This window comes from Lepus europaeus, chromosome 9 (genome assembly GCF_033115175.1).
Source record: "Lepus europaeus isolate LE1 chromosome 9, mLepTim1.pri, whole genome shotgun sequence".
NCBI classification, from domain to species: Eukaryota; Metazoa; Chordata; class Mammalia; order Lagomorpha; family Leporidae; genus Lepus; species Lepus europaeus.
In genome coordinates this window covers 31839060-31865507 of record NC_084835.1, presented here as the reverse complement: position 1 = coordinate 31865507, position 26448 = coordinate 31839060, and the positions used below count along the sequence as shown (strand labels likewise).

The following is a 26448-nucleotide window of genomic DNA, read 5'->3' as shown; positions in this document are numbered from 1 at the left end:
AATGGGGGGGGGGGGGCAGGGACAAAGAGGAGGATTAGGACAAGGGCCCATGGCAGGGCAGGACATGCAGGGCAAGCAGCAGCTGGTGAGGCAGGTACAGACCAGTGGATGTGGAGTGCTCCGGCCCCTCCCCTTCAGGCGGCGGCCTCCCCTCCTGTGGCCACCCAGTGCAGACAGCATTCAAGGGGCACTGACGCTCCTCTCCTGCTGAGCACTTGAACGGTCTTCCAGGTTGGCGTCAAGTGGATTTCACACAGCAGCTTCCAATCAGCCACAGCCAATGGGGGCAGCACGTCCATGGAAACCACGACCACTCCATGTTTCCAGGGCAAAGGCAGTGTGGCCATCCATCGTGCTTGGATGTGCTCTTGCCACAGAAAAGAGGGCAAAAAATATGGGAGCCTCCCTCTCCCTCACAGTCAGGAAGCTGTGGCAGGTCCTTTAGGCAGTCCCGATGGCCCGGGATTCCATGCGTGAGCAAGCTTCTAGCAAACGGAAGAGCAGGAGCCACACTCTCAGGAGGGCACAGACCGCGTCTCCTCCACACAGGCAGCTTGCATCATGCTAAGGACTGTGCCCGCACAGCCACGGTGGAGACAGGCAAGCCACACGTGGTGTGTCAGGCACTGCAATCACCAGCAGCCAGCATGAACCCTCACCCTCAGCCCTACGGCACCTGGGCTGAGCCGCTGATGACTTAGAACCCTGATGACAGAGGAGGGAAAGGAGGTTGGGAAAGGGCCACCTGTGTTACAGACCCAGTATCTCCTCCCCAGGGCGATGGTGCTGGCGGGGGGTGGGGTGGGGGGCCTTTGGGAGTCTAAGAGGACAGATGAGATCATGGATGTGGAGCCCTCGTGATGGGACGGGCACCTTTTTCAGACCCTGGCAGAGCTCTCATTCTTTGCTCTCTTCATGTAAGATACACAAAGCCGGTCATATGTACCTGGGAAGAGAGCCATCGCCAGGAGCCTGCTGGAAGCACTTGGACTTCCAGCTTGCACAACTATGAGAAACAAATTCGGGGCCAGCACTGTGGCGTAGCGGGTAAAGCAGCCACCTGCAGTGCCAGCATCCCATATGGGTGCTGGTCCGAGTCCTGGCTGCTCTACTTCCAATCCAGCTCTCTGCTATGGCCTAGGAAAGCAGTAGAAGATGACCCAAGTCCTTGGGCCCCTGTACCCACATGGGAGACCCAGAAGAAATTCCTGGCTCCTGGCTTTGGATCAGTGCAGCTCCGGCTGTTGCAACCAATTATGGAGTGAACCAGAGGATAGGAGTCCTCTCTCTCTTTCTCTCTCTTTCTCCCTCTCCTTCTCTCTCGGTGTAACTCTGACTTTCAAATAAATAAATACATAAATCTTAAAAAAAAAAACAAGGAATAAACTTATTCCTGCTGGTCGTACCCAGTTCATGATACTGCATCCTAACAGCCTGCACTAACACCCCTCCACGGCCAGGGTCCTGAGGACACATGGACGCTGGGGAGCCATTCGCTGTGGCCTGATGAGAGGAGACATGGGCAATGAGGAGAAAAGTGTCTCCCATTCTCTGTTTCCAAGCAACCCAGAGGAAGAAGAGTCAGGAGCCAGGGCAGTCTTCAGACAAAGGACAGGTGATACTCAGGCACGCACTAGCTCTTCAAGACACGAACATGCACATGAAACAAAAGAGACCCTTCAGGCAGTGAGAAATGTGAAGTACAGTGCAGAAACCTCATCACCAGGCACCCAAGAGCTTCACGTGGTCTTTTCTCATCAGATGGGCCAGGGAATGAGAGACAGGTCCAGTGATGCTGGGGCAAACGGAGAAATGGGCACCAGGATGTTCCCGGAGGGCAGACTGCCCGGACATGGCCACGCCTGAAAAGTATTGGCCAGCAATGCTCTCCTGGGCATCCCACCTACCTCGTTTTTGAACACGTGAACATTTTATTCATTTATTTGAGAGGCAGACAGAAAGAAACGGCTTCACTTGTCAAATGCCCCAAACAGCGAGGGCTGAGCCAAGCTGGAGCTGGGCTGAAATCAGAAGCCAGGAACTCCATTCAGGTCTCCCACGTGGGTAGAAGGGACCCTTGAGTCAGCCCCTGCTGCTTCCTAGGGGAGCAGGAAGCTGGAGTCAAGAGCCAGAGTTGGGTATCGAACCCAGATTCCCTGATATGGGATGTGGGCATCTTAACGGTCAGGCCAAACACCTGTTCCCAAGTGAACATTTTATGATCACAAACAAGACAACTCTTTTTAAGTGATCTTGGCTGGATCCCACAGTAATGAGGTTTTAACTACATTGACACATGGCCTAACACGGATGTGTCTACACAGGGGGAAGCCTCCAACTCTAGCTGAGAAGGCAGAGTAAACAGACATGAGGGGCTGATGCTGTGGCGTAGCCGGTAAAGCTGCCGTCTGCAGTGCCGGCATCCCATATGGGTTCCAGTTCAAGTCCCAGCTGCTCCACTTCCCATCTAGCTCTCTGCTATGGCCTGGGAAAGCAGTAGAGGATGGCCCAAGTACTTGGGCCCCTGTACCCGCATGGGAGACCTGAAGAAAGTTCCTGGCTCCTGGCTTTGGATCGGTGCAGCTCTGATGGCTGCGGCCATCTAGGGAGTGAACCAGCAGATGGAAGACCTCTCTCTCTCTGCCTCTCAAATAAATAAATAAATAAATCCTTTAAAAAACAAAACAAAACAAAAAAAAAAAAAAACAAAACAAAAAAACACAGACACGAGACTGGAGACACCATGGGATAAGCAGCCCTCTCCACAGCAGAACATGTGAGCTTCATCTGCAGACTCTGGATTTTACTTCTCCATCGAATTTGCAGACCTGCAAACCATGCCCAGCTTGTGGGCAGGAGACTCCAAAATCCCACATAGTGAATTCTCCTAGGGAGGATTCTTTATGGGAAGAACCTGGGCCACGTTTCAGACACTAGATGCAGCCTGCCTGCTGCTTGTTCAGCCCCAGGAGGACGTGATGTGGCCCACCCAGCTGTGCAGCATAGCCCTGGTTCTCATTTGACAGAGGGAGGAGATGAGTGGGAATATTAGAAGGATCCCACGGGGCTGCCACTTCTTAAATACTTCCAGATGGCCAGGTCTCACTCTGACATTACCCTCCTCAACAGAGTCAATCTACCAATCCAAAAGGCTCAACTATATTTCCCTCGTGTGAGACAATCAAGTCATTTTCACTTGGAAGAAGAAAAAGGTAGCGGGGACCAGTACCGTGACACAGCAGGTTAAGCTGCCGCCAGTGACACTGGCATCTGATATGGGTTCTGGTTCATGTCCTGGATGCTGCACCTCTGACCCAGCTCCCTGTTAACACTCTTGGGAAAGCCACAAACATGGCCCAAGTGTATGGGCCTTTACCACCAATGTGGGAGACTCAGAATCAGTACCAGGCTCCTGGCTTCAGCCTGGCCCAGCACCATCCATCATGGCCATTTGGGGAAGGAAGACCCATCTCTCCCCACCTCTTCTCTCTCTTTCTCTAACTCTGCCTTTCAAATCAGTAATAAATCTTTACAAAAAAGAAAGAAAAAGGTGGCAAATAAACATAATTTTTTGTCAAGGGGAATAAATGTCAAAGAAAATGAAATCAAAGGTCAGCACAGCCAACCTGGATGCAATGTTCTTGGTTCCCAAAGGTGCCCACTACCCGGCCCCATGAGCCCTGGTGCCCACCTGGGATTTTCAAGTTCAGGTCGCAGATGCTGCCAACGGTGGCCACAGATGGGGCCCGGCTGGTACGGGTGATGCTCTCCTTGACTCGTCCTTCCCCGCTGATCTTCACAGTAAAGGGGCTCCCTGGAGGAAGGAACAAAGAAGGCCCTTGTGAGCAGCCCAGAGGCCACGGCATTGAAAGGAAACCCCAAGCCTCACACAGGAAGTGCAGGCGGGACACCGTACCGGGCACGTGCTCATCAGCGAACTTGGTAGAGACGATGTAAACCCCGGGCACGGTGGGGAAGTAGGAGACCTTGCAGGTGCCGTCTTCAAGGTCCTCTGTCTGGATGTCCACCTTGCTGGGGCCTTCCACTGCCAAGGAAATGCCGCCATAACCTGCAACACAGCAGCCCTGGACTGTTCTGACGGCAATTCTCCGGGGAGGTAGAGGTCGATGAAATCATGAAGGTCACCTGACCCTTGAAATTCCAAGTCTTCCCAGTCAGCAAGGAGAAAGGAAAAGTGCAGGGGAAAACCCTTGAGAAGTTCTGCAGTGGAACAACCTGCTGGATACCGCTTTGGCTGGAGAACTCTTCCCTCAAGGGCATCTGCTGATGGCCCATGAATGGTGTCTTGCATGTCCTGTGCAACTAACTAGCAGGGGAAAGCACTCTGCCATGCTTCCAAGACAGATACCAGCCACAGGCCTGAGAATATGAATCTTAGAGCATCCCCAGCTGCCTTGGTTATGTCAGCACATTTGAAGGTTTAACAATACAATGAGACAACAGGGAGCATCTTCCCCTTGGGAGAAAAACTCTCTAGTGCTCTCTCTCTGCAAAATTCACCAATGTGACTGCAGCTCAGGAAGGTGGAAGATGACAGCACTGGAACGGAGGAGCTTGTAACCCAGACCATCTCAAAGGAGGACAGGAAGAGATGTCTCACTTCCATGAAAACCTTGCTGAAATGCACCCTTAGCTGGACCACTGTTCTCTGCTTGGGATGAGTCAAGGGAACCTGGGAAGCTGGGAACAATGGTGGGAGCACAGGTCATCAAGCAGACGCCTGGGAGCTGCTGCAGTTCTAGATTCAAATTCCAGCAGCAGATGGGGCTATACCCCTCGTGAACCTCAGTTTCTCCATCTACACAGCAAAGACAATGCCCACTTTACCGATGGTCATGTGGCTTCAACGACAGTACAAGTGCACCTACAACTTGAAGGATGCTCTGCATGAAGAGGGTTGGGGGAAAAGGGTGAGCAAGCTGAGTACAAAGAAACGAGTTTGCACAAGCTCTAGGCAGTTCCCCCCAAGCCCCGCCCCACACACAGACCTGCATCCCTTGTGTCCACGATGAAGTCAGACATCTCGAAAGTCCGGCCTTCTGAGAGCCCACGGCCGTAGACTTTGGCTCGGCGGGCATCACCAATCTCGGACTGGACCACCATGATGGACACGGGGCTGTTGGCCACATGGTTGCCATTCTTTTTGATGCTGACCAGGTGCTCGCCCACTTCCCGGGGGATGAAAGAGATGCCTGGATCGGAGCACACAATGTGGTTTTCAAGGGGAGGAGAGGAAGTCAGAGGGAGACACACTCTCAAGGATTGGATTGTGACTTTTTTCTGGGCTTTCTGACAACAGAGTCCAAGGGTATCAACATCACAATGCAGGAATGCACTTGACTTTTCTAACGTGTTTGACCCAGCGCATTGATCACATGCCACTCCAGCGGGCCACCAGTTTCCCAAGGGAGGACGGCAGGAGTCCCCGTCTCCCGCCCAAATGTCTGGGCTCCAGCCAGGAAGGTGGCCCAGGCTCACCGATGTGGTTGTTGGGCAGCCTCTTCAGGAGACAGGGCTCGTCACGGCCGGACGGGGCCTTGATGCTGGCCGTGAGGGTGCTGAGGTCAGTCTCGCTGATGTCGAGCAGGAAGTCAGCAGCCGAGCCCAGCTTCACCTGGGAGCACCGTCTGCTGTCATCTGGGAAAGAGGCCCCCAACACGGCTCCCGTTACACGTGTCGCCTGGCTCTCCCAAGCCCCCAATCCACACGTCATTTACACAAGGACAGGCAAGAATGAATGACCCAAAGTTAAGTGATATGTTGTGGCTTGGACAACAAACAGATCTTAGCAACAAAGAAAGCCTGGCATCCACACCTGGGGAAAGGGAAGACAAAGCTGGGAGCACCTGGAGGTGCGACAGCCTATGGACCACGCTTTAAAGCAACCTTTGGCCATGGAGGTCCCCACATCTGAGCACCTCTCAGAGAAGCACTGATCACATTCCACACAGTGCTGCTCCTGGCTGGGGGCAAGAACCCTGACCTGTACAGGGTCCTCAGAATCCACTCACACAAACACAGTAAAGCAGAACAGATGTTGGGAGCAAGGTGGTGGACATGGGTAACCAGAACAGCCAACCACGGGCTTGGCCTCAGTCTTTCCATCAGTTAACTGGACTCAAAACTGTCCAGAAGAGAAGCCGGAGAGCTGCTCTGAGTTCACGGACTTGCGCAATGTTTCAGATCTGCCTGCTGCTGCCCTAACACTGGCACCAGATACGTGTTCTCGAAATGCTAACTCCTAGTTTCTCCTGGGCGAAGGAGGACTTCAGGCAGCCCCGCATCAGACTGAATTGTCACCCTGATGGTTCTTCAAGGGGTCTCTCTCAACTGTACTCAAACAGAAGCCTTGTCTGCCATACCCCCCACAGGAAGACCCCGGCAAGTCCGGCGACCCCACCTGTGATCTTGGCCGTGAAGGGACTGCCGGGGATGTGCTTGTCGTTGTACTTGACCAGAATGCTGTAGTCGCCGGGCAGCGTGGGCAGGTAGGTCACTGTGCACGTCCCGTCTTTGTTGTCAATGCAGCTGATTTCTGCCTTCGAGGGCCCCTCGATAGCCAGATCCAGTCCACCTGAGGGGGGCGGGGGGGCAGGAGGAAAGGCAGTTGGCAGGGAGAGAGTTTGTTTCAATAGGGTCAACAGGTAGGCACAGTCCACACGAGTCACGGACAAGGTGTGTCGGCGGAACACAGCTGTTCACTTGTTAAGAATGCTCACTGGGAGGACACCCACTATCACAAGTCTTCACCACAAACAATCCTGAGATTCTCTCTACTCTTCAGGATGCCTGGAGTGGGAAAGGGATGGAGGCTTGAATGCCAATTCCATACCAGGGACAGAGCCCGAAAAGACTGTCCCCCATTGCCTGGGATGACAGAAATATCTTTAGAATCACAAATCTAGCAATGTCCACGAACAAAATGGACATAATCATAGGGCTTTATCCAGTGAGAGATTACATAAATCCTGTGGTTCTGGGATGCGTGTGCAAAAAACAGTAACAAAGCACACTTAATTCCAAGGGAGACGCACAAAATATTTCATAGCAGAAATGTGATGGAATCAAGACAGAAGGGACTTCAACACCCTCTGCTTTAGAAGACAGAGCAGCTCTACAAAACAGAAAAGACAAACACTACGCACCAACAGTCTGATTTTTAAAAGCTGCCTTGGAACTACACTCAATTCTACAAATGGGAGGTGGGAAGCATATAAACAGATAAACCCACAGTACCTTCTCCTGCGTCCTCAGTGACGATGGTGAAGGTGGCAGTTTTGTTGGCCACTCCATACACCAGGCCTGGGCCGTATGCAGACACGCTCCCACTGTTGGGGTAGTTCACGTAGAACTGGAGTGGGCTCTCTGGGTTTGCAAAGGACATAAACAAAATCAGGACCTATTAGTGGGTGATGGAATATCCTGGGTAATAGCTATCCTAACATCACCTATCAGGTGTGTTGGCCTAAGCAGAGGCCCACAGGAGGAGCTGGTGCACCTCACCATCTCAGGACACCCAAGGAGCAGGGCACACCAGCCCAACTTGATAAATCAAGGAGAAAGGAAACAGCTCGACTGTGGAGCAAGGATGCCAATAGGAGGGAAGGTACTGGAAAGGCCTCTGTGGAAGGCCATTTGTCCAGGCTATTCAAAGTGATTCACACTACATGATCTAGAAGGTTTTTTTTTTTTTTTTTTTTTAAATTAATCAATTTATTTGAGAGTTAGAATTAGAGACAGAGAGAGAGTTCTTCAATCCGCTGGTTTAATCCCCCAAATGGCTGCAATGGCTGGAGTTGGGTCAACCTGAAGCCAGGAGCCAGGACTGAGTTCTTTTGGGTCATCCATGTGGGTGCAGGGGCCCAAGCACTTGGACCATCTTCCACTGCTTTCCCAAGCCATTAGCTGAGAGCTTGATCAGAAGTAGAGCAGCTGGGACATGAACCGGCGCCCATATGCGATGCCAGTGTCACAGGCGGAAGCTTAACCTACCATACCACAGCGTCAGCCCCTAGAAGGTCTTTTCGAAGAACCATCCCATAGCATCTCCCTGCCCACCCACTCCAAGCCTAGGCAAGCACTTTCATTTCTGCAGTTTTTACATGCAAACCAGGACAGAACCCTGATGTCCACTGAAGGGAGCTGCTTAAATGAATGCTGTTCTACTCGTGGGCTATTAAAAAGAACGGGCAAGATCTGTGTGTGCCAGCTGGAGAGATTATCCATCATGTGCTGCACCTGAAGGAGAAGAGTCAAGTTGCTACATAACCTTACTACCATCCTGCCATTTATTTAAAAATAAAACGTAACACAGCTGGGTGCATGTTTGTAGGTACATGGAAAGGACACTCACACCTGCACAGCAGGAGGGAGACATGAGAAAGGTATTTTTCTATTCTCTCTACATCTGTTTCTTTGGAATAAAGAAAAGCTGATAATATATTTTTGTTTTAAATAAACATGTAAACAAAACACACAAAATCAAAAGAAAATGCCAAACTCGGAGAAATATTTGCTCTCCTATCACAAAAAGCTAATCTCTTCCATTTTAAATTGTTCCTAGACTTTGACAGGACAAAGTCCAATAACCAACCAGAAAAATGGGTGAAAGGGACCAAATTTTGCTTTAGCAATTAAATACACCCACAGCCTACATGGGAGCTGCCTGGGTTCAATCCCAGATGACGCCAATGCCACCTACGCAGGACAGCAGGGTGCCTTTCCAGCTTCTGGTTTCATCCCTGGTCATTCCAAGAATCTGGGGAGTGAACCAATTGATGGGAGTTCTCTCTCTTTCTTTCAAATAAATTTTAAGAGGAGGAAGAAGTGAAGGAGGAAAGGTAGATAAAGAAAACGGAGGGCTGGTGCTGTGGTGTAGCAGGTTAAGATGCGGTCTGCAGAGCCAGCATCCCATATGGGCACCGTTTCGAGTCCCGATTGCTCCACTTCCAATCTAGCTCCTTGCTAATATGCCTGAGACAGCAGTGGAGCACAGCCCAAGTGCTTGGGCCCCTGCACCCATGTGAGAGACCTGCAGAAAGCTCCTGGCTTCAGCTTGGCCCAGACTTGGCTGTTGTGGCCATCTGGGGAGTGAAGCAGTGGATGGAAGAGTTCTCTCTCCCTAGTTTCTTTCTTTCTACATAACTCTTCCAAATAAATAAAATAAATATTACCCAAAAAAAAGAAAGAAAAAGAAAAATGGGTCAAGGAAACAGAAGTTCAGTTCGCAGAAAAAGGAATGTAAATGGCAATTACACACAATCTTGTTTCCGAGAGAAGTGTAAATAAAGCCACACTAAGATAACTGGTTTTTTTCCTACTATTGTGATTGGCAAAGATCCAAAACACTGATAGCATGTTCTACTGTCAGGTCTCCCCTGCACTGCTGGTGGGCGTGTGAACTGGATCAGCCCCTGCGGAGTGCGATTTGGCAGTATTATCAAAGTCACGGCCACCTGTACGTGCACCCTGCCAATTCCGCCCTGGGAACTAAGTCCCACAGACACACCTCTGTGTGTGAGATGGTGGGGGTGAAAGGCCACTGGCTGCAGCAAGCTTGGTTTCAGCACAGGGTGGGGAGAAGAAATAGCCAAGTGTGTGGTGATTCACCCCCTTGGGGGACGGCTGTGCAGGTGTTCTCTCCCTAGGACCTGCCAAGCTGTCCTGGATATACTGCTAGAGTCACAGAGTACAGACAGACAGACGTGCAGAGTATGCAAAAGAGCAGGAAGGATCAAACATCTGTATTCCCATTTACACGCAGTCTTACTACTACTCTGAAACCAAACATAAAATAATTCAACAGTCAGGTTCAATGACAGGGCAGGAGGAGCAAGTGGGTAGGAAGGAGACCCTTCTCCCATTATTTTTATTTGTAAACCATGTGAATGTGTTAGGTACTCGAAATATTAAAGTAAAAAAAAAAAAAACAAAAAAACCACGATTACAGAAAGGGAGAAAGAGCAAGCCTAACAGTGAGCTGGCTGACAGCCATGAAACGGAAGCCACTTTCCCTGTCAGAAGGCGTCTGTCTTCTTCTCCCATGCTGACCCTGAACCAAACCCCCACACCCCAGGATCTGCAGCCTGGGCTGAAAAGCCCCTCTCCGAGCTGCACATTCTGCCCCAGCTCGACCTTCGGCCAAACGCAGCGATCACACAACCTCAATCACACACAGTGATGAAGATAAACAACCATGGGCCCCAGGTGCGGCCATGTGACCAGGATGTGGAGCAGCAGCTTGCCTTTGGGAAATGGGCTGGATCCGCCGGGGGGGGGGGGGGGGGGGGTGCAGGCTGTTGGCTTTCACAGGGACGCTGGCACTGCCTTCCCAAGCCTGCCTAGGAGAACGGTTTTCCTCCCCGCAGCTGCTGCTGCTGCTGCAACACCTGCCTGCCTCCCACAACCTCAGGCCCCTCAGCCCCGGAGGGCTGCTGGCCTGGCCACAAAGCCCCCCACTTACCAGGGATGTGGCTGCCCATGTATTTGATGTGCATCTCATGGAGCCCGACCTCAGTGGGGGCGTATCTGACCGTGACCGTGCCATCCTTGTTGTCCACAATCTCGGGGGTAGCCGTCTTCCCTGAAGGCATGTGAACTTCGCCTGCAGACAAGGACAAGGTAATGGAGACTGTCCTTACATGCCAGGTGTGCGTCTTCAAAAGACACAGGTTTTCAGACTTGAGGAATGCTCACTGCTGCCTAAAACATCCAAGACTCACAGTGGGAACAGACAGACCTCTTTGGCCTTTTTGGTTCCCTTTGGCTCCCACAAAATACAGCAGGCAACTTATAAGTGTGGAGTTTTCTACAATGAAAAGCTCAAATAGGACTTGAGAAGACCACAAAATCATCAGGGTTAGAAATGAATCAACTCAAAGAGAAATAGGCATTAAAAGGAGGCTAAGAAGAGAAAACAACTTTTTTTTTTTCTTTGAAGATTTGTTTATTTGAAAGGCAGAGTGACAGAGAGAGAGGGAAAGGGAAAGAGAGAGGGAGACGGAGCGAGGGAGGGGGAGAGGGGGAGAGAAGGAGAGAGAGAGGGAGAGAGGGAGAGAGAGAGAGAGAGACAATCTCCCATCCTCTGGTTCACTTCCCATAGGGCCACAATAGCTGGGGATGAGCCAGGTCAAAATCAGGAACCCAAGCACTTGGCCCATCTGCTGCTGCTTTCTCATGCTCACTGGCAGGAAGCTGGATGGGAAGCAGAACAGTCAAGACTTGAATTGGTGCTCCAACATGGGGTGCTGACATCGCAGGAGGTAGCTGAACTCAGGTGGCTGGGCCACAATGCTGGCCCCAGGACATAATGGATCTCAGTGTCAAGTTCATACTGCATTTGGAAAAACAAGAGAGTAGGAGAAGGCAGGAAGAAAGGATGAACAGGAACTGACAGTTCAGAGGGATCTAAACACAGCAGATCTTAGCCCAGAGAGAACTACAGGCTCTCTCAAGAATGCAGACAAGCCACATATATGCATCTAGAACATTCTGCAATCTCAGAAGCCCATAAACCAGCACCTAGAGCAAGAACTAGGTACTCAGGAGGCCAGATTTTGGGTGGCGGTGGCACTAGCTCCCTGGCACTGCTCTAGCAGGCTCATGAGAGTGAGGGAGGATGAGACAGCTTTCATGACAAGTGCTTACCAGTGATTTCTCCTTTCCTGACAGCAAACGGAATGACCAGGTCGAAGGGTTTAAACCCCAGGCCATTCATGTCACTCACTGGGACATAGGCCTCTTCGGTCACCTAGAATCAGGAAGCAGTGGTCAGTTGGTAAGTGGACAACAGCAGGAGCTAGGGAAGCTACAGGGGGGCAGAGTTGCTGGGAGTTGTGCAAGCTAGTGATGCTGAGATGTAGGGATGTGGCTGCCCACGTTGGGTGGGCTTTGTGTAACAGGGCCCAGGCCCAGAGTGGAACCTGAAGTAGTGGAGCCGTTCTACTGATCCACGGCTAGAAATCACTCAGCAGTCTGCTTGTAAAACTCCCAGCAGTGCCCAGGGGGGAGGGGAAAGTGAGAGACAGCAATGTCTGTGAGTCCCAAGAGGCTCCACCTGCAAAGGTTTAGTTGCTTGTGGCCTGGAAAAGAAGGTGCGTTTTAAGTGGCAGAGAGGAGCAGTGGGCGGCTTTTCCCCTGAACAGAAACCGATGTGCAAGTGGCGGCCCTGAGCGTCCACCAGGGGCTGCACACAGCTGTCCAGCTTGCTCTTTAAACACCGGGACAAACCGCGCTGAGCGTGATCACAGACAGGCCGGCTGGCGATTCGTGGAGTGCGGGTGGTGACACCAAGGTAGGTCTTATTACAGAAAAAGCGCGATCATTGTGATGCACTGATCAGTGGGGCCACGCCAATGACCAGGACACCGAGAGGGCTCAAGCCATCCCCAGAAGCAGGAAGCAGTTTTCTGAAATTAAGGCTGAGTCAACACAGAAACACAAATAGGGGAAAAAAACAAACAAACAAAAACAAAAAAAAGGTGTACCCAGGGCCTGAATCCAGGGGGACATGCATTTACCGGTGCCTGCTCCATGGCTGCGACTTCCCCGTCTGTGGCCTGGTTGGTGGCAAACGGAGATTAGTCGGGAATCACACTGAAGAGATCTGGCTATGTGGTGGACTCTACAACCTGAGAGCTGCCTCCTTCTCCCACCATGTGCAGCAGGGAGCTGCTCACTCTAGCAGGGGGCACTTCCTTCCCACCCAGGTGGAAGGCAGGGTGGTGTGTGTCAGGGGAACCCAAGGCCCCACTTCTAGCAATCAGACCTCTGGGGGCAGGGAGACTACTTGAGGAAGTGACATGTGAGTCCTACTGCAGCTGTCTATGACTGGACAATGCTGAAGCAAGCGAAATGTCCATCTACAAATGGCTTGGTCAAATGTATCACCCGAGGTGTGTGCAGGGGAGCCCTGTGCTGTGGTGCTGAAGAAGTGGTTCAGTCTGATGGATGAGTATGGGAGGGTGCCCAGGGCCCAATGAGGGAAGGCAGCTAGCTGCAAAGGGGCGGACACCTTGGGACTGCACACAGAAAAGCCAGGTGCTCTGGGCACATGCAGAGACAAACCCAGGCCAGTTATCTCTGCACCATGGCATCGGGAAAGACGTCTCTCCATCCCTTACACTGGTCTTTAGAGTTTTTACAAATCCAGTTTTCAAAAATCTTAGACTTTATACTCCTGATCCAGCTGACCCAACTGAGAGGGGACCTCTCAACACCCCTCTTCTTCTTCCCTGACAACAGGAAGCAGAGGGCCCACGCCACGTGCTCATGTTGGTGTCCCCCTCGGACTCTGCCACCTGCAGCAAAGGGCATTACTAACAAAGCCAGCTTTGTGAGTGGCTCCATTTGGAACTGGTTCCTGCTCAGGGCCTGCTCAGCACGAGGCTGCCTGAGGACAACCCTGCCAGGAGGATCGATCAATGGCTAAGCTATGGCCTTAGACCCAGGACTTCTCAAAGGAGCTGAGCAGGTGCGCTGCCCATCCTGTGAAATGCCACCGAGTGTGTGCGGGGGCGGGGGGGGGGGGGAGGGGGATTTAATTGAGGCAGCCTGAGGCTCTCCTTGAGGTATCTGCTGTGTGTCTGTGTCCTTTTGAGCACAAATCTATGTAGGCAGGCAGGGAATCAACCCAGCTAAAGCCAACGAACAGAAAGTCAGTCCATGTAGTAAGGCTGGGGGAGGCCTGGAGTGGGAGAAGACCCAAAGCTTTCTGCCTTCAGCAGTGGTTAGGGGCAGTGTGTGCACACCAAGTCCCCTTGCTGTGTGTGCATCCGGGCCCAGGGGAAGTTTATTCCTAAGGACTTCGGGATTCTCCAAGTCAACCTCTTGCTGCCTGCTAAAATGCTCCTTGCTGTTTTCACATCGATTTTTCTCCCGCAGACCCCTCCAACACGGCCTCTTAACCCCAGCCCACTGCACCAGCAGGGCCACGACCTCTGCCCAGTGGTGGTGCTTTCATCCTGCCCAGTTCCAGCCAAGCAGCTAAAAGCCAGTAGCAGACAAAAACAGAATCTCAAAACTACAACCCAGACCCTCTCCATTAATAAGAACACAAAGTTTCTAGCTGCAATTCCTTCTGCTGTGCAGCAGCAAAACACTTCCAGATGAACACTGTCAACTGCTGACAGTGTTTATGTACACAAAAGAACCTCAGGCTCCAGCCCGATGTTTACCGATAAACAAGTGTCCATGGAAAGGGGCTAGAGCCACAACAGATCCCACAGAGACTGCCTGCAAGAAGTCCTCGGGCTTCTGTTGGGAATGAAAGCTCCCTGCCCTTTTTCATGGCGGCACAAAGTCAAATAATTAGAAGGTGCCTTGCAGGCTGTGGGCATGGCTGGGTCATTAAGGGTCTATGAACCTTGTGGTGAGTGTGGCTGCCGCCCGTGGCATCAAAGGACACCAGGGAGGGAGATGACACCGCACTGGGCGGCTGTCGGGATTGGACATGCCTCATCTGTAAAAGGGCCAGTGACGCTTGGCTTTGAGGGTTAGGCCAGGTGATTCTCCTAGGGTTTCTTCCTTTGCTCCTGGTTGAAGATCTAAAAGTCAGTCAGGATTGAAAATTAAAGGCCCCAAGTCAGTCACTGGCCCAGATGTCTGCACGATCGTTTCCTTTCATTCCAGATGTTGCTCGCTTCAAAAGACAAAGGACTTCCCCCTCAAACGTAATATCTGACTCTTTGCAAAAACACAACTGGACCTCATTTGTGTCCCAAGATATCAGGTGCAAGTCTGCAGACAGAACAGCATCTGCTCCAGCTACAGAGGTAGATGGGAGGAGGAACTGGCACAATGAAAAACTGTCATGTTCTATTGACTTTTCTGGGAAAGCGTGGGTTTTCTGGAAGCTATATGTTTCTGAGCAGGGCTTAGGGCAGGTTATTACCAAGTCCCTAAGTGTGACAAAGGCATCTCTAGCTCTACAGGGGCACACCTGCATACCAATAAAGTTTTCTAAGGAGAAAAACAGAAGGGAATGTCCTAATCAGGGTTGCACCAAAGACAGGTGTTCTGTTGGCTGCTAAAGGGATTTTCCTTACCATGACAGTGAAGGGGCTGTTGGGAATATCAACGCCACCAAAGCGCACATAGATCACATAGGTGCCAGGCTTGGCGGCTGTGTAGAAAATGTCATAGGTGCCATCCTCATTTTCGATGACATCAGCTTCCGCCTCAGTGCCATCCGGGGTCAGAATTGTGCAGGTTACTTTTCCCTTCCCGGCAGTCTTCGCGTCAACCACAAAACCAACTTCCTCGCCCGTTTTCACAGTGGGGGCAATTCCAGGACCTGGAGAAACGTTCAGAAGAGATGGAAGGCATGGAATCTTATCCAGGAGGTCCAAGAACAGGCCACACTCACTGTGCTGCCTCCATCAACAGTGCGAGCTCCAAGCTCACTAGGGACAGGAGCTGCTCAGCAGAGCATGGCACCAATTCCTGAATACAGCTGAATGTCAGCCCTGGTGGGCCAGCATTCAAGGGAATGGAAGCAAAGGTCAGCCACTGTCAGCAAACATAAATGGGGCATTTTCTTAAGAGCCAGGTACAGGTAATGGTGAATGAGACACAATTCCTACTCTCCAGATGCTCATGGTCTAACAGATGCAGGCTGGGCACCATGAATGATGGCTCAAGCTGCTGTGGAAACACTGAGGAGGGCCTAAGTTATAAGAAAAAAAATAATCCAGCATCCTTCAGAGAAGCAACCTCAAGGCCATGTCTTTGAGTCTAGGCATCTCTATCTCAGGGTTGCCACACTGAGAGAGGGCTTCCTGACACGAAGGAAAAATGGTTGCACTGAGAAGGATGGGTGTTCAGGGCTATGGGAGACTTACAACGTTTCCCCCAAACAATGACCAGACTGTCTGTCTTTCTCCCCCTAATAATGGCACCCTTCACAAAAATCCGGGACTGGAGAAAAGTACCAACTAAAAACACATGGGCAAAAATGAGCAAGGTGTGTAGAAGCAGCAGGGAGTAAAAACATTTTGTTCAGACAGAAGAGAAGACTGGAGCCAGTCCGTGGGAGGCCACGAATGACAGGCCAAGCGGGGTGGCCAGCAGGAGTTCCTGGGCCACGGAGCAGATTTGCTCAGGAACTGAGCCTGGAAAGCAAGAAGGAAGCCCCCACTCAGCATGAACAAGCCCGCAGGTTCACAAATGCAGTCCAGTGGGCAGAGGGCAGCTGCACAGGCCCAGGAGGTGATGGAATGGGCGGCATTTCAAAAATTCCTCCATTTTTGCCAAGGGCATGGGCAGACAAAAAGGGTTAAGCCACACAACTCACAACCATGCCCTGAAAGCCAGAAGACTTTCTCCATTCAGAACAAGGTGAGATGTGTGGGAAACAGAACACAGACAGGGTGCAATTCCATCTTTAGTTTTCTTATGTTTCAAGAAAGGCAAATGGGTCTTACTTCAGAGACGGAGTTTCTGCTTTCACACCTGCCTGGGTGTCCAACACAGGGACCAGGGCTTAGAAAGCCCAGGCCAACAAGTCCTGTGTTAGACAGTGAGGGAAGCAGATGCACAAACAGCGTGGATACTTCCAGAGAGGCCCATGCAGAGGTGCTGAGGAAGGCCCTGGATCCTCAGTGTGTCTCTCCAACACTGATCCCAAAACTGCTTGAGTGAATCTGGACAAAGTCAACCCTCCAGTGCCTTTCACGGGAGCTGCCGACACAGGGTGGGGTCACATCAAGCATACCCTCTTCACTTTTTGCTTTCATTTTAAAAATGTTTTCATTAACACGTGACACTTGCACACCATGATGTGGAGTAGCAGAGAATGTTAATAAGTGCATAACACTTAACCTGATCAAATCAGGCCATCAGCAGCCCCACCTCCCCACCCTTTCTCCACTGTACGGCAGCTGCCAGCTCCTCCCCTTGGTCTACAGAATACCATCTGTTCATGTCAGTGTAGTCACAGCAAGAATATCCACTGCAAACCTGAGTAGCATCGTTCCCGCCTGCCTTCATCTAATCTTTCCATACAGCCTCTCAGCCTCCAAAGGGCTCCCTGAATCTCAGTGTTGCCAAGAAACAAACAAACAAAATACAAAGATCTTTCAAAGGTTTCGGCACACAGATGCATGCTCTCAATCCACATGTGACTGAACTGAAGCTCAGAGAAGTTGAGTACCTGCCTGGATCACACAGCTATGAGGTGGCAGAGAGGGCCAGAGGCAGCCTATGGACTCCCATGTCCACACTCCTGCCCATGAAGTGTTCTGTACTCACCTGTGGCCAGACACTTGCTGGCATCGCCCGTCTGAGTGGCCCGGATGCGGTAAGGAGAAAATGGAATGTCATCCCCTCCGTAGGTGACCCCAATCATGTAGCGTCCAGTCTTGTCGGGGATGTAGGTGACAGCATAGGTACCATCTTTGTTGTCTTGGACAACAGCTCTTTTGGGTTTTCCCTCTTGGTCCTGTGGACCAGAGAGAAATGATCTGTGCTGCTCTCAGACTGAAAAATCATTCACAGAAAACCCTGCATCTGCTCATCACTCAGGGCCCTGAGTGAGAGGAGGCAGACTCAACCATGCAATACAATCTTGTTTGGTTTTGATGGGGCCAGGAGAAGGTCAGGGATCCCTTTAATGCCACGATGACATGGATGGTGTCAAGGGAATCAAGAATGTTTTGGCTCCAAATTCACTCCGGGCAGAGGCTTCTGCTCATAGACCACCACATTAACTACCCCTAGCCAGGTGCACTGCTCCCAGAGTACTAAGACTCCATGCTTCCCAGCATCTGTGCCACCAGGTATGGATAGCCATGTGACTTGGGACTAACTTCTGACCTATAAGATGGGCACAGAAGTCTCTGAGGGCCCTCTCATAGGGCTGCTGACTGAGCTGGGAGGGCCCCGTCTTTGCTTTCTGCCTTTCTCCCTCCTTCTGGCCTGCCACATGGATGCGATGGCTATAGCAGTGGGAGCCTTGTGGTCCATGAGGATACCTTAAGAACAGAAGCCACCTGCTGGGGAAGAGGAGCGGAGAGATGGAGCCTGTGTTCCTGGGTGAGCCACAAGGCACCCAGGCCTCTGGGCTTCTGAATAGGAAGGACCCCATGTGTTTAAACCGTTCTTATTTTGGGGTTCATTGTGAAAGGCAGAACTTTGTCCTAACTGATTCAAGGAATGATTTAATACATTTAAAACAAAAACATAAAGAGATTAACAGCTAAAATACCTGTGATTCACCAAAGTGGTACTTGGAGTTAAAACTCTCAACCTCTCAGTGAGCATGTTTGTTTTCCTGCGCTAATATCAAATCTTCATTGGGAAAAATCTTAACACTTGCATTGGGTCAAAAACTGGAGATTTTATCCCTGGCCAGTTACGCCTCATGAAGAAGGTTTGACTCCAGAAAATAACTCAAAGTTACCGTGATCTGAACAGCAAGCAGGCCCTCCCCTGCATCTCTGGCGTCGATTGCAAACTCCACAGGCAGGCTGGCAGGCACGCCATAGGAACTGAGGCCGGGGCCGCTGGCGGTCACTTTGCTGGCATCGTACGTGGGAAGGACCTTGACCTTAAAGGGACTTTGTAAACACACACACACACCCTCATCAGTAAAGTCAGACCAGCTACATGTGACATCCCTGACACAGACCTAATGGGATTGAAAAGGCAATTTATATAGCAGTTAAGTCAGTGATTCTAGTCAAAGTGCTATAGGATCAGCAGAACTTCAGGACCTTGAGACATCATCCACCAGACACTGCCCTGAATCTATTTCATGGAATACACATAGTTTGGGTTAAGAAGTGTTTCCAAATTAGTTTCCGAAACAAGAACTTAAATACAATGAACCTGCTTTTGCTATGTTAAGATAACGGTCATTAAAACTGAAAGAGAATGCTGGAACTTTTCTTTTTATATGTTTACTCATTCTATATTCTACTTTTTTTTTTGACAGGCAGAGTGGACAGTGAGAGAGAGACAGAGAGAAAGGTCTTCCTTTTGCCGTTGGTTCACCCTCCAATGGCCGCCACGGCCGGTGCACCGCGCTGATCCAAAGGCAGGAGCCAGGTGCTTCTCCTGGTCTCCCATGGGGTGCAGGGCCCAAGCACTTGGGCTATCCTCCACTGTACTCCTGGGCCACAGCAGAGAGCTGGCCTGGAAGAGGAGCAACCGGGACAGAATCTGGTGCCTGGACCGAGACTAGAACCCAGTGTGCCGGAGCCGCAAGGCGGAGGATTAGCCTATTGAGCTGCGGCGCCAGCCTCTACGTTAATTTTTATTCTACTTGTATATTTAATATGCTTTAAATGGTGAGAGAGAGAGAGAGAATGCTCTCATCTGGTGGTTCACTCCCCAAAGGCCCAAGGACCAGAACTCAATCTAGGTCCCCAACATGGGTGGCAGGAACAGCAGTTACTTGAGCCACCTCCCTGCATCTGTGTCAGCAGGAAGCTGGAGTAAGATGCTCCAATAAGGGCATCTTAATGGCTAGGCCAAATGTCTGCCCCAAATTCCATATCTCTATTGCTAGGGCTGCAGGAGTACACATTTGTGATCTCTCCATACAAACTGTGCAGACTGGGGTATGGATGAAACTTTCTGATCATAAAGGATTTGTTAAAAAAATCTTTGGAGGGTATCCCAAGAGGTGAGGTGAACTTTTTGGTACTAATAATATGGACAAGAAACAAGGTTTCTACAATCTTCTAGGAATGCTAGGGTCAATCAACTCCTAAATTAAAGTACTTCGTCCCAATCAGAAAATCATTTCTACCAAAAGGAAGCCTCTGATAAACTAATAAATTCTCGAGACCCGGCTGCTCCACTTCTGATCCAACTCTCTGCTGTGGCCTGGGAAAGCAATAGAAGACAGCCCAAGTCCTTGGGCCTCTGCACCCATGTGGGAGACCCGGAAGAAGCTCCTGGCTCCTGGCTTTGGATCGGTGAAGCTCTGGCCGTTGCAGCCAATTGGAGAGTGAACCAGGAGGTGGAAGACCTCTCTCTCTCTGCCTCTCCTCTCTCTGTGTAACTCTGACTTTCACAGTAACACACATGTGGAGCATGCAGGGTCTGGGTGATGCCTCCTGGCCACATGGATGAAGGGAGGGAGTGAAGGGTGATGGATGGGTGGATGGGTAGGTACATGGAACACACACACAACACACACACACACACACACAGCCCAATCCTACAGGAGGATGGGTTCAAGGCAGGTCAGGAGTTTACCTTCGAGGGATCTCTTCATCAGCATATTTAACAGATACCATGTAAGGCCCCTCCTGAGATGGGGTATAGGTCACTGTGTGTGTGCCATCTCCGTTGTCCACCACATTCACAGGCTCCACCAGACCTAAGGACAGAGATGGAAGGCCTGAGGAACTCTGCCTAGCCTCCCCTTCACTCAGCCCTTGGCTGCGTCTGAGACAGGGCCGCATCCATGATCAAAAGCTATCGGTTTCCACTGATGAAGAACATGAAGGCACGCAGGCCCTAATCACAGGCCTTGGAAATCACAGGAACACCCATTCATGGATGCAGAAATGACCCCAAGAGCTTTCTGCTGGCTAAGGGACACTCTAGAGTTTAATGAAGGAGACTGTTCATGCTTGCTGCTGGAGGGCATACGGCAAAGACGCAAGTTGCAGACACACCATCTCCTTTCAAACTGGTCAGACACGCTTGGGATGTGGCAATTCTACCTCATAGTTGAGAATAGGCCAAAGAGGGGACAATTCTGAACAGCAAAAAAATGAACCAATGGGCTGGCCAGCCAAGACTTGTGGCCACCTTTGAGCAAAGACCACTATGGCATTAGCTTGTTGGAATGCAGGGGTAAGGGCAGGCGAGGGTGCCACCCTCATGGGCAGAAGTACCTTCATCATGCTGCCTATGAGAGATGGCTGAGATGATACTGAAGCATCATCAAGACCTGCACTGGACTGATAGATTCCAGACGCCCGCCAGCTCTGAACGTGAGCGTCAAGGATGGGTCAACCGCAGGGTATGTTTATCAAAGCATGGAGTGCTCATTAAGCAAAGCAGATGGGGCAGGCACAAGCCAGTTTTAGAGGCAAGGCCAGCAAGGCATTTGGGTTACATAACTGACAGCAGCAGCCAATGGGAAAATGCAAACCAGTCTCTGTAAAGTCACCCTTCATGTCACCTTTAAAGAGCTCTGAAATGACTTTAAAGGGGCTATCCTCAACTGGGAATCCACCTCACCAGCTAAAACTAAAAGGCTGTCATTTGAGAACACCCTCTAATACAGCCATCTGCTTCTCATGCCCCTGCTCCAACACACACACACACACACACATACACACAGGTCTGGAAGCACAGTAACTTCATGGGATCAGATTCCAGCCCCATGACCTCATTTCCCCCAAACCACTTCTGTCCTGAGCTTCAAAGGGCATAACCTCCTGTTGAACCCCATTAAGAAGGTTCCTCTTCAAAGAAGGAAGCCCCCATTTGCCATTTCTGTGAAGCCAGGAACACATCACTGGGGAAAAATGCAGATTATTTAAGAAATTATGCACAAGAGTCTAATATGAGGGAGAGAGACACATTTTAAATCCTGGCCATGGAAAATGACTGCTTACCAAAAAAGGCAAGCTTCAATGCACTCCAGGCCTTTGTCCCCAAGTGGCCTGCTAATCTTACCAAACAGGTTGCCATCAAAACCCATTCCCCAAGAGATCCTCTCCCTCCAGGGAATTAAGACAATGACAAGCCATGGGTCATGTGGGCCTCATTCCTGGCATTCCTACAGATTCTGGTGGGTTCCACAGGAGTAGGGAAGCAGCTCAAAGTGAGTACCTCCTAACTCTGTGAGCCACCCACATCCAGACCAACCCAGGCATCTCACAAATGCTGTACCATGTAATTAAGCAATCCCAACATTGCATGAGAACTCAAACACTACTTGCTCCATCTACCTGCTGTAAAAAATGAAATTTCAAAAATTTAAGGGCCATATTATTGAAAGAAGGAAAAGAGATATGACAGATAGGCAATCTTGTTGTTTCTTCAAACTGGTACTTCTATTGGTTAGCTAGATATGGAGCAATAAAAAATGTGAAATTTAATTTGAAGTTTAAGGTCAAATTCAAGATCAAAGGAAAAATCCCGGTCATCCTGGAAGGCAGGATGTACTCACCTCGTGGGCCTAGGACTCTCACTTCCAGTGGGGCCAGGCCAGCCTTGCTGCTGTCAACTGTGAAAGACTGCAGGATGCGGGCTCGGACGCCGGAGCCCAACCCTGGGCCTGCAATCTTGACCTTGCTGGGGTCTACGACATCCTTCACAGGAACCCTGAAGGGGCTGCCTGGAAAAGAGGTTACAGGAGTTTGAGCAAGCTCAGAGGAGACTTCCCTGTGCTCAGCACGGCACCAGTGCTCCACCCAGGATCTTGCCTGTGACTACACGGGCCTCAGCCAGCCACTTCTGCCTCACTGCAAGGGCACTTGGGTGCTCACTCACCTTTTTCAATGATTGCCACAGAGAACCAACTGTAAGCCAGGTGCCAGGCCCAGAGCCATTAACGGCCATCTAGAAACTCACAACACAGAAGATTCGACATAGGAACACACCACTCTAATGTCCTAAAGGCTGGCGATACACAAGACAATGGATCTGGTATCCACGAAATCAGAGAAAGCTTTCCAGATATATCTAAGCTGAGCCATGAGAGGGTGCAGATACCACTCAGCACAAGCAGAGGGAGAGATGCTTCAGGTAGAGGGACCAGCACCTGCAGAAGCCTAGAAGTAGGATGGATATTGGAGGAATTGAACAAGGAAGCAGAGTGGCAGCAAGACTGGAGAAGATAAAACCTAGAGCCCACATCTAACCTCCCCTCCCACGAAATGCTCCTGGTGCCCCAGACTCCACTCCCTGCAATGCAGCTGCTGTGTTCAGACCAATCACGGACTTCTTGGTACTTGGGCCCTCTGGGAGATCCTGAAATCCTACCCCAGTGTAAGCACTGCTCCTGCTCCACAGCTGACCCCGTGAGGAAGTCCTTAAAGGGAACTGACTTTAAAAATCCATGAAACATGGAGAAGACAGGCAGATTGGGGTTTGTGAGAGAAATGCTAACAGAAAAGCAAGCGCTGAGCAGGGATCACCCAGGAACTCCTCCAAGGAGGGGACCTCTCAGGATATAAGGAGCCCTGGTGCTCCCAGGTTCACAACATGGGCTGCCAAGTCCATTGCCACCCTGGCTGCGTGCAGAAGACCTCTTGCTTCCTATAGCGCTAGCTGAAGTTGATGATGCTGAACTGTCCTGGAAGCGGTGGTATCTCCGTGGTGCCTCTCAGAAGGTCACATTTTATAGAATGAGGGGTACTAATCAACAAAGTCACACAAAGAACCAGGACCCTGGCTTTTAGTAACAGTTGAACTCCAAGGTCATCCAGTTCTTTAGGTAAATAAAAATTAATGGTTGGCCCTGGCAAAGACTAGCATAGCCTCCTGCTAGTGTTTAGAGAAACAAAAGGGAGCTTACACAGTGACAGGTGAGGATTTCAGTGTCAACAAGTGCTAGCAGTGGATTAACTCCATTGGAAGCTCTCTGAGCTCAACATGAGAGCAGCCGAGAAGCAACAAGCAAAGGGAAGACAAACTTAGGTACAAGATGGAAGACCTCAGAACATCTACCACTCCTCCAACAACACCCAAGGCAGACATCATTAGTCAGTCTCAGTGGCCTTCTCCCTGCTGCGTGCTGGATCCTAGTCAATTCAGTAGTCTAGGCGGCCACCGGCAGCAAGCCTCAGCCAGCCACCACATGACACCAAAATACCATTAAAGGTGGACAGTTAGCTAAAATAACCCCACTACAGTTCAGTACCAGGCCAGGGAAAATTGGTTACTAGGCTAATATTTACTTACTTATTTTTAATTTCTTTATTTATTCAAAAGAGAGAGTAACAGAGCAGGAGAGACAGCAAGAGTCAGAGCAAGAGAGGTATCTTCCACGTGCTGTTTCACGCTTCAAATATCTGCAATAGACAAGGCTGAGCCAGGCCAAAGCTAGAAGCCAGAAACTCCATCCAGGTCTCCCGCACAGTACTTGGGCCACCATAAGCTGTCTCCTAGGCACACTGGCAGGAAACTGGATGAGAAGCTGCTGGCATTTGACCCCAGGCACACCAATGTGGAATATGGGCATCCTAAGGGTGACTTTTCCTGCTGCACCACAACTCCCATCCCAAGGCTGTTTAACCACCCAAAATTCCCATGAAAGAAAATTAGAGGCTAGCAGGTGGCTGAGTGTTTTATGGCTGTACCAAGTAACCTTAGTTAAGTGGCCTGATACTAAGGTAACCAACCAACACTCTGCTAATTGTCTTGGCTTGGGAACATTATAGGGTTCAGGAGTATCTGAAACCGGAAGAAGCATCATCTACATCTGATGGGGGAACCCCCAGAGAGGTCACTTTCTGTTGTTATGCTCAAAAACGGCCATTTGCTTTGAAGTCACAAGTTAACCACAGGGCTCCAATGTTGACCCCCTTTCTATATAGAGAGTCCCAAAGCCAATGGTACCCTTCAGATGCTACCATAGGTCCAAATAGCCTGGCTGCTCCCACAACCAGCACACGTTCATCTCCACTGTGGCCTACTGGATAGAGCCACCAGGCCCTCTCTCATGAGGCCAGCCTTCCACCATTCTCAACCCAAGCACTGTCATGTTGCAAAATTCCAGAAAGGATGCATGGCCCCAGATTCTGTCACTGAGCCCAGAGTCTGCTCTTTGCAGCAGTTTTGAGCTTTAGTTACTTGAACACCAGGAAGTCTATTCTGTGTGCAGGAGAGAGTTTTGCCTGTTGACTCTGGCTAAAATCACCTAAACCAGTGATTAAAGGAATTAAAAAAAAAAAAAAAAAAAAACTACATTGAATGAGCTGCATGTATAAATTTGAAGAGAAACATTGCTCTACAGCAGGGGTAGAGAACCTTTTTTCTGCTAAGGGCCATTTGGATATTTTCAATAACTTCATCTACAGGCCATACAAAATTCTCAACTTAAAAATGAGCCTGCTATAGACTTGCTGAATTTCGAGTCCCACCTGCAGTTGCCTCACAGGGCCAGACCAGGTGATTTTGTGAGGCTTTCAGGGCTGAAGGCTTAAGTGAACATCTGAGTAGAATTAGAGCTGAATGTCAATGTGTTCCGGCCAATGGGAAAGACAGAGTGTGAATGCGTGCATGTTTGCATACAGCAACAAAGTTGGAGGTCCTTGCGTTCTCAGCGTTACCCCAGCTTATCAGCCTCCAGGGGAAGGGCAACACAACCCACTGGGGTGGAGCTTTGCCCCGTGGTCATCACATCGGAGATGAAGCATAAGCTGGCTCAGGAACAGCCCCGGAGGCCTTCGACTTGTGTCCACACAGTACACGCTCACCTGCCCCTTCAGGTGCCTATGTATTTGTGTGTTGGAGGAGGGGGAAGAAGGCACTGGCAATCATTTCATTAAGTTAAAAGAAATAGATGGAGAGAAAGATTCCATCACTGGAATAAAACGTGGCGGGTCCTTCATTACTTCCATCATTTATTTCTCGACTGAATTTGCACAGCAGTAGTTCTCACCCACGGGTGGTATTGTCCTGAGCACATATGGTAGTATCTAGAGATAGTTTTGGTTGTCACAAACTGGAGTGTGTGTGTATGTGTGTGTGTGTGCTTGCCAACCAGCACTCTATAGCACACAGCTTCCTACAACGAAGAATTATTCTGCCCAAGATGTTAGGGTACACTACGTATCACTAAGTATGAAAAAATCAGTAAGAACTAGAACATCTGTGTCATTATCAGCTACTACAACCTTCAACAGAGAAAGAAAACAAGACGTGTGTATGTATAAGGTGAATTAATAACTGAATACAAAATAAAGTGGAGATTTTTAACTCTGCAGAAAACCAACTTTCCCTGAAATCAAGAACCAAGGCTTCCAATACATGCACAACCATTTCCAGTCAGAACACTGAGCCAGGGCTTCCTGCCATGTTCCTGGTTTACTGGAAGCTGGGGGTATTCTTGGAGACTTAGCCCTTTGGAAAATTTTCCCTTTGCAGCTGCTATAAATACCAGAGCGTGTTTCCCACCCAGAGAGATAAGCAAACCCAATCGGTTTTCATGCAAAATCAATTACCCCTTGGGTCCCCCTCCAAGGCCCAGCAGACTTACCAGGGACGTGTGCTCCTCCGTAGGTGATGTTCACATCATAATCCCCCGGCGCGAAAGGGATGTACTCAGCGCTGCAGCTGCCGTCTTTGTTGTCCCTGCAGTTTATCTTCGACTCCGACGGTCCCTCAACAGTTATGCCAAGCCCACCGATTCCTGCCCCTCTGGAAGTGCGGAGAAAGAACCGAGGCTTGCACAGTCCATGCTTGTCTGCCCACCGCAGAAATTCAGTTCAAATCCCTCTATAAAGTATCCCAGTT

At 50.2% G+C, this 26448-nt stretch overlaps 1 protein-coding gene across 5 annotated transcripts in view; it reads right to left on the bottom strand.

Annotated features, from left to right (window-relative positions):
- The window catches only part of FLNB (filamin B), a 154505-nt gene that overhangs the window by 16203 nt on the left and 111854 nt on the right, over positions 1 to 26448 (bottom strand). For 2 of the 5 annotated variants that reach the window (XM_062201154.1, XM_062201158.1), the window contains exons 24-38: positions 26192 to 26352; positions 22157 to 22324; positions 20224 to 20347; positions 18419 to 18575; positions 17269 to 17458; positions 15066 to 15313; positions 12507 to 12578; positions 11668 to 11770; positions 10484 to 10624; positions 7258 to 7386; positions 6422 to 6595; positions 5500 to 5658; positions 5010 to 5213; positions 3917 to 4069; positions 3692 to 3814 (exon numbers count right to left, since the gene is read on the bottom strand). In XM_062201154.1, the coding sequence (XP_062057138.1) occupies positions 3692 to 3814; positions 3917 to 4069; positions 5010 to 5213; positions 5500 to 5658; positions 6422 to 6595; positions 7258 to 7386; positions 10484 to 10624; positions 11668 to 11770; positions 12507 to 12578; positions 15066 to 15313; positions 17269 to 17458; positions 18419 to 18575; positions 20224 to 20347; positions 22157 to 22324; positions 26192 to 26352 (2306 nt within the window). Of the gene's footprint in view, positions 1 to 33; positions 1793 to 3691; positions 3815 to 3916; positions 4070 to 5009; positions 5214 to 5499; positions 5659 to 6421; positions 6596 to 7257; positions 7387 to 10483; positions 10625 to 11667; positions 11771 to 12506; positions 12579 to 15065; positions 15314 to 17268; positions 17459 to 18418; positions 18576 to 20223; positions 20348 to 22156; positions 22325 to 26191; positions 26353 to 26448 lie in introns of those variants that run through there. The other 3 variants (XM_062201159.1, XM_062201155.1, XM_062201157.1) reach the window with 3 other exon arrangements.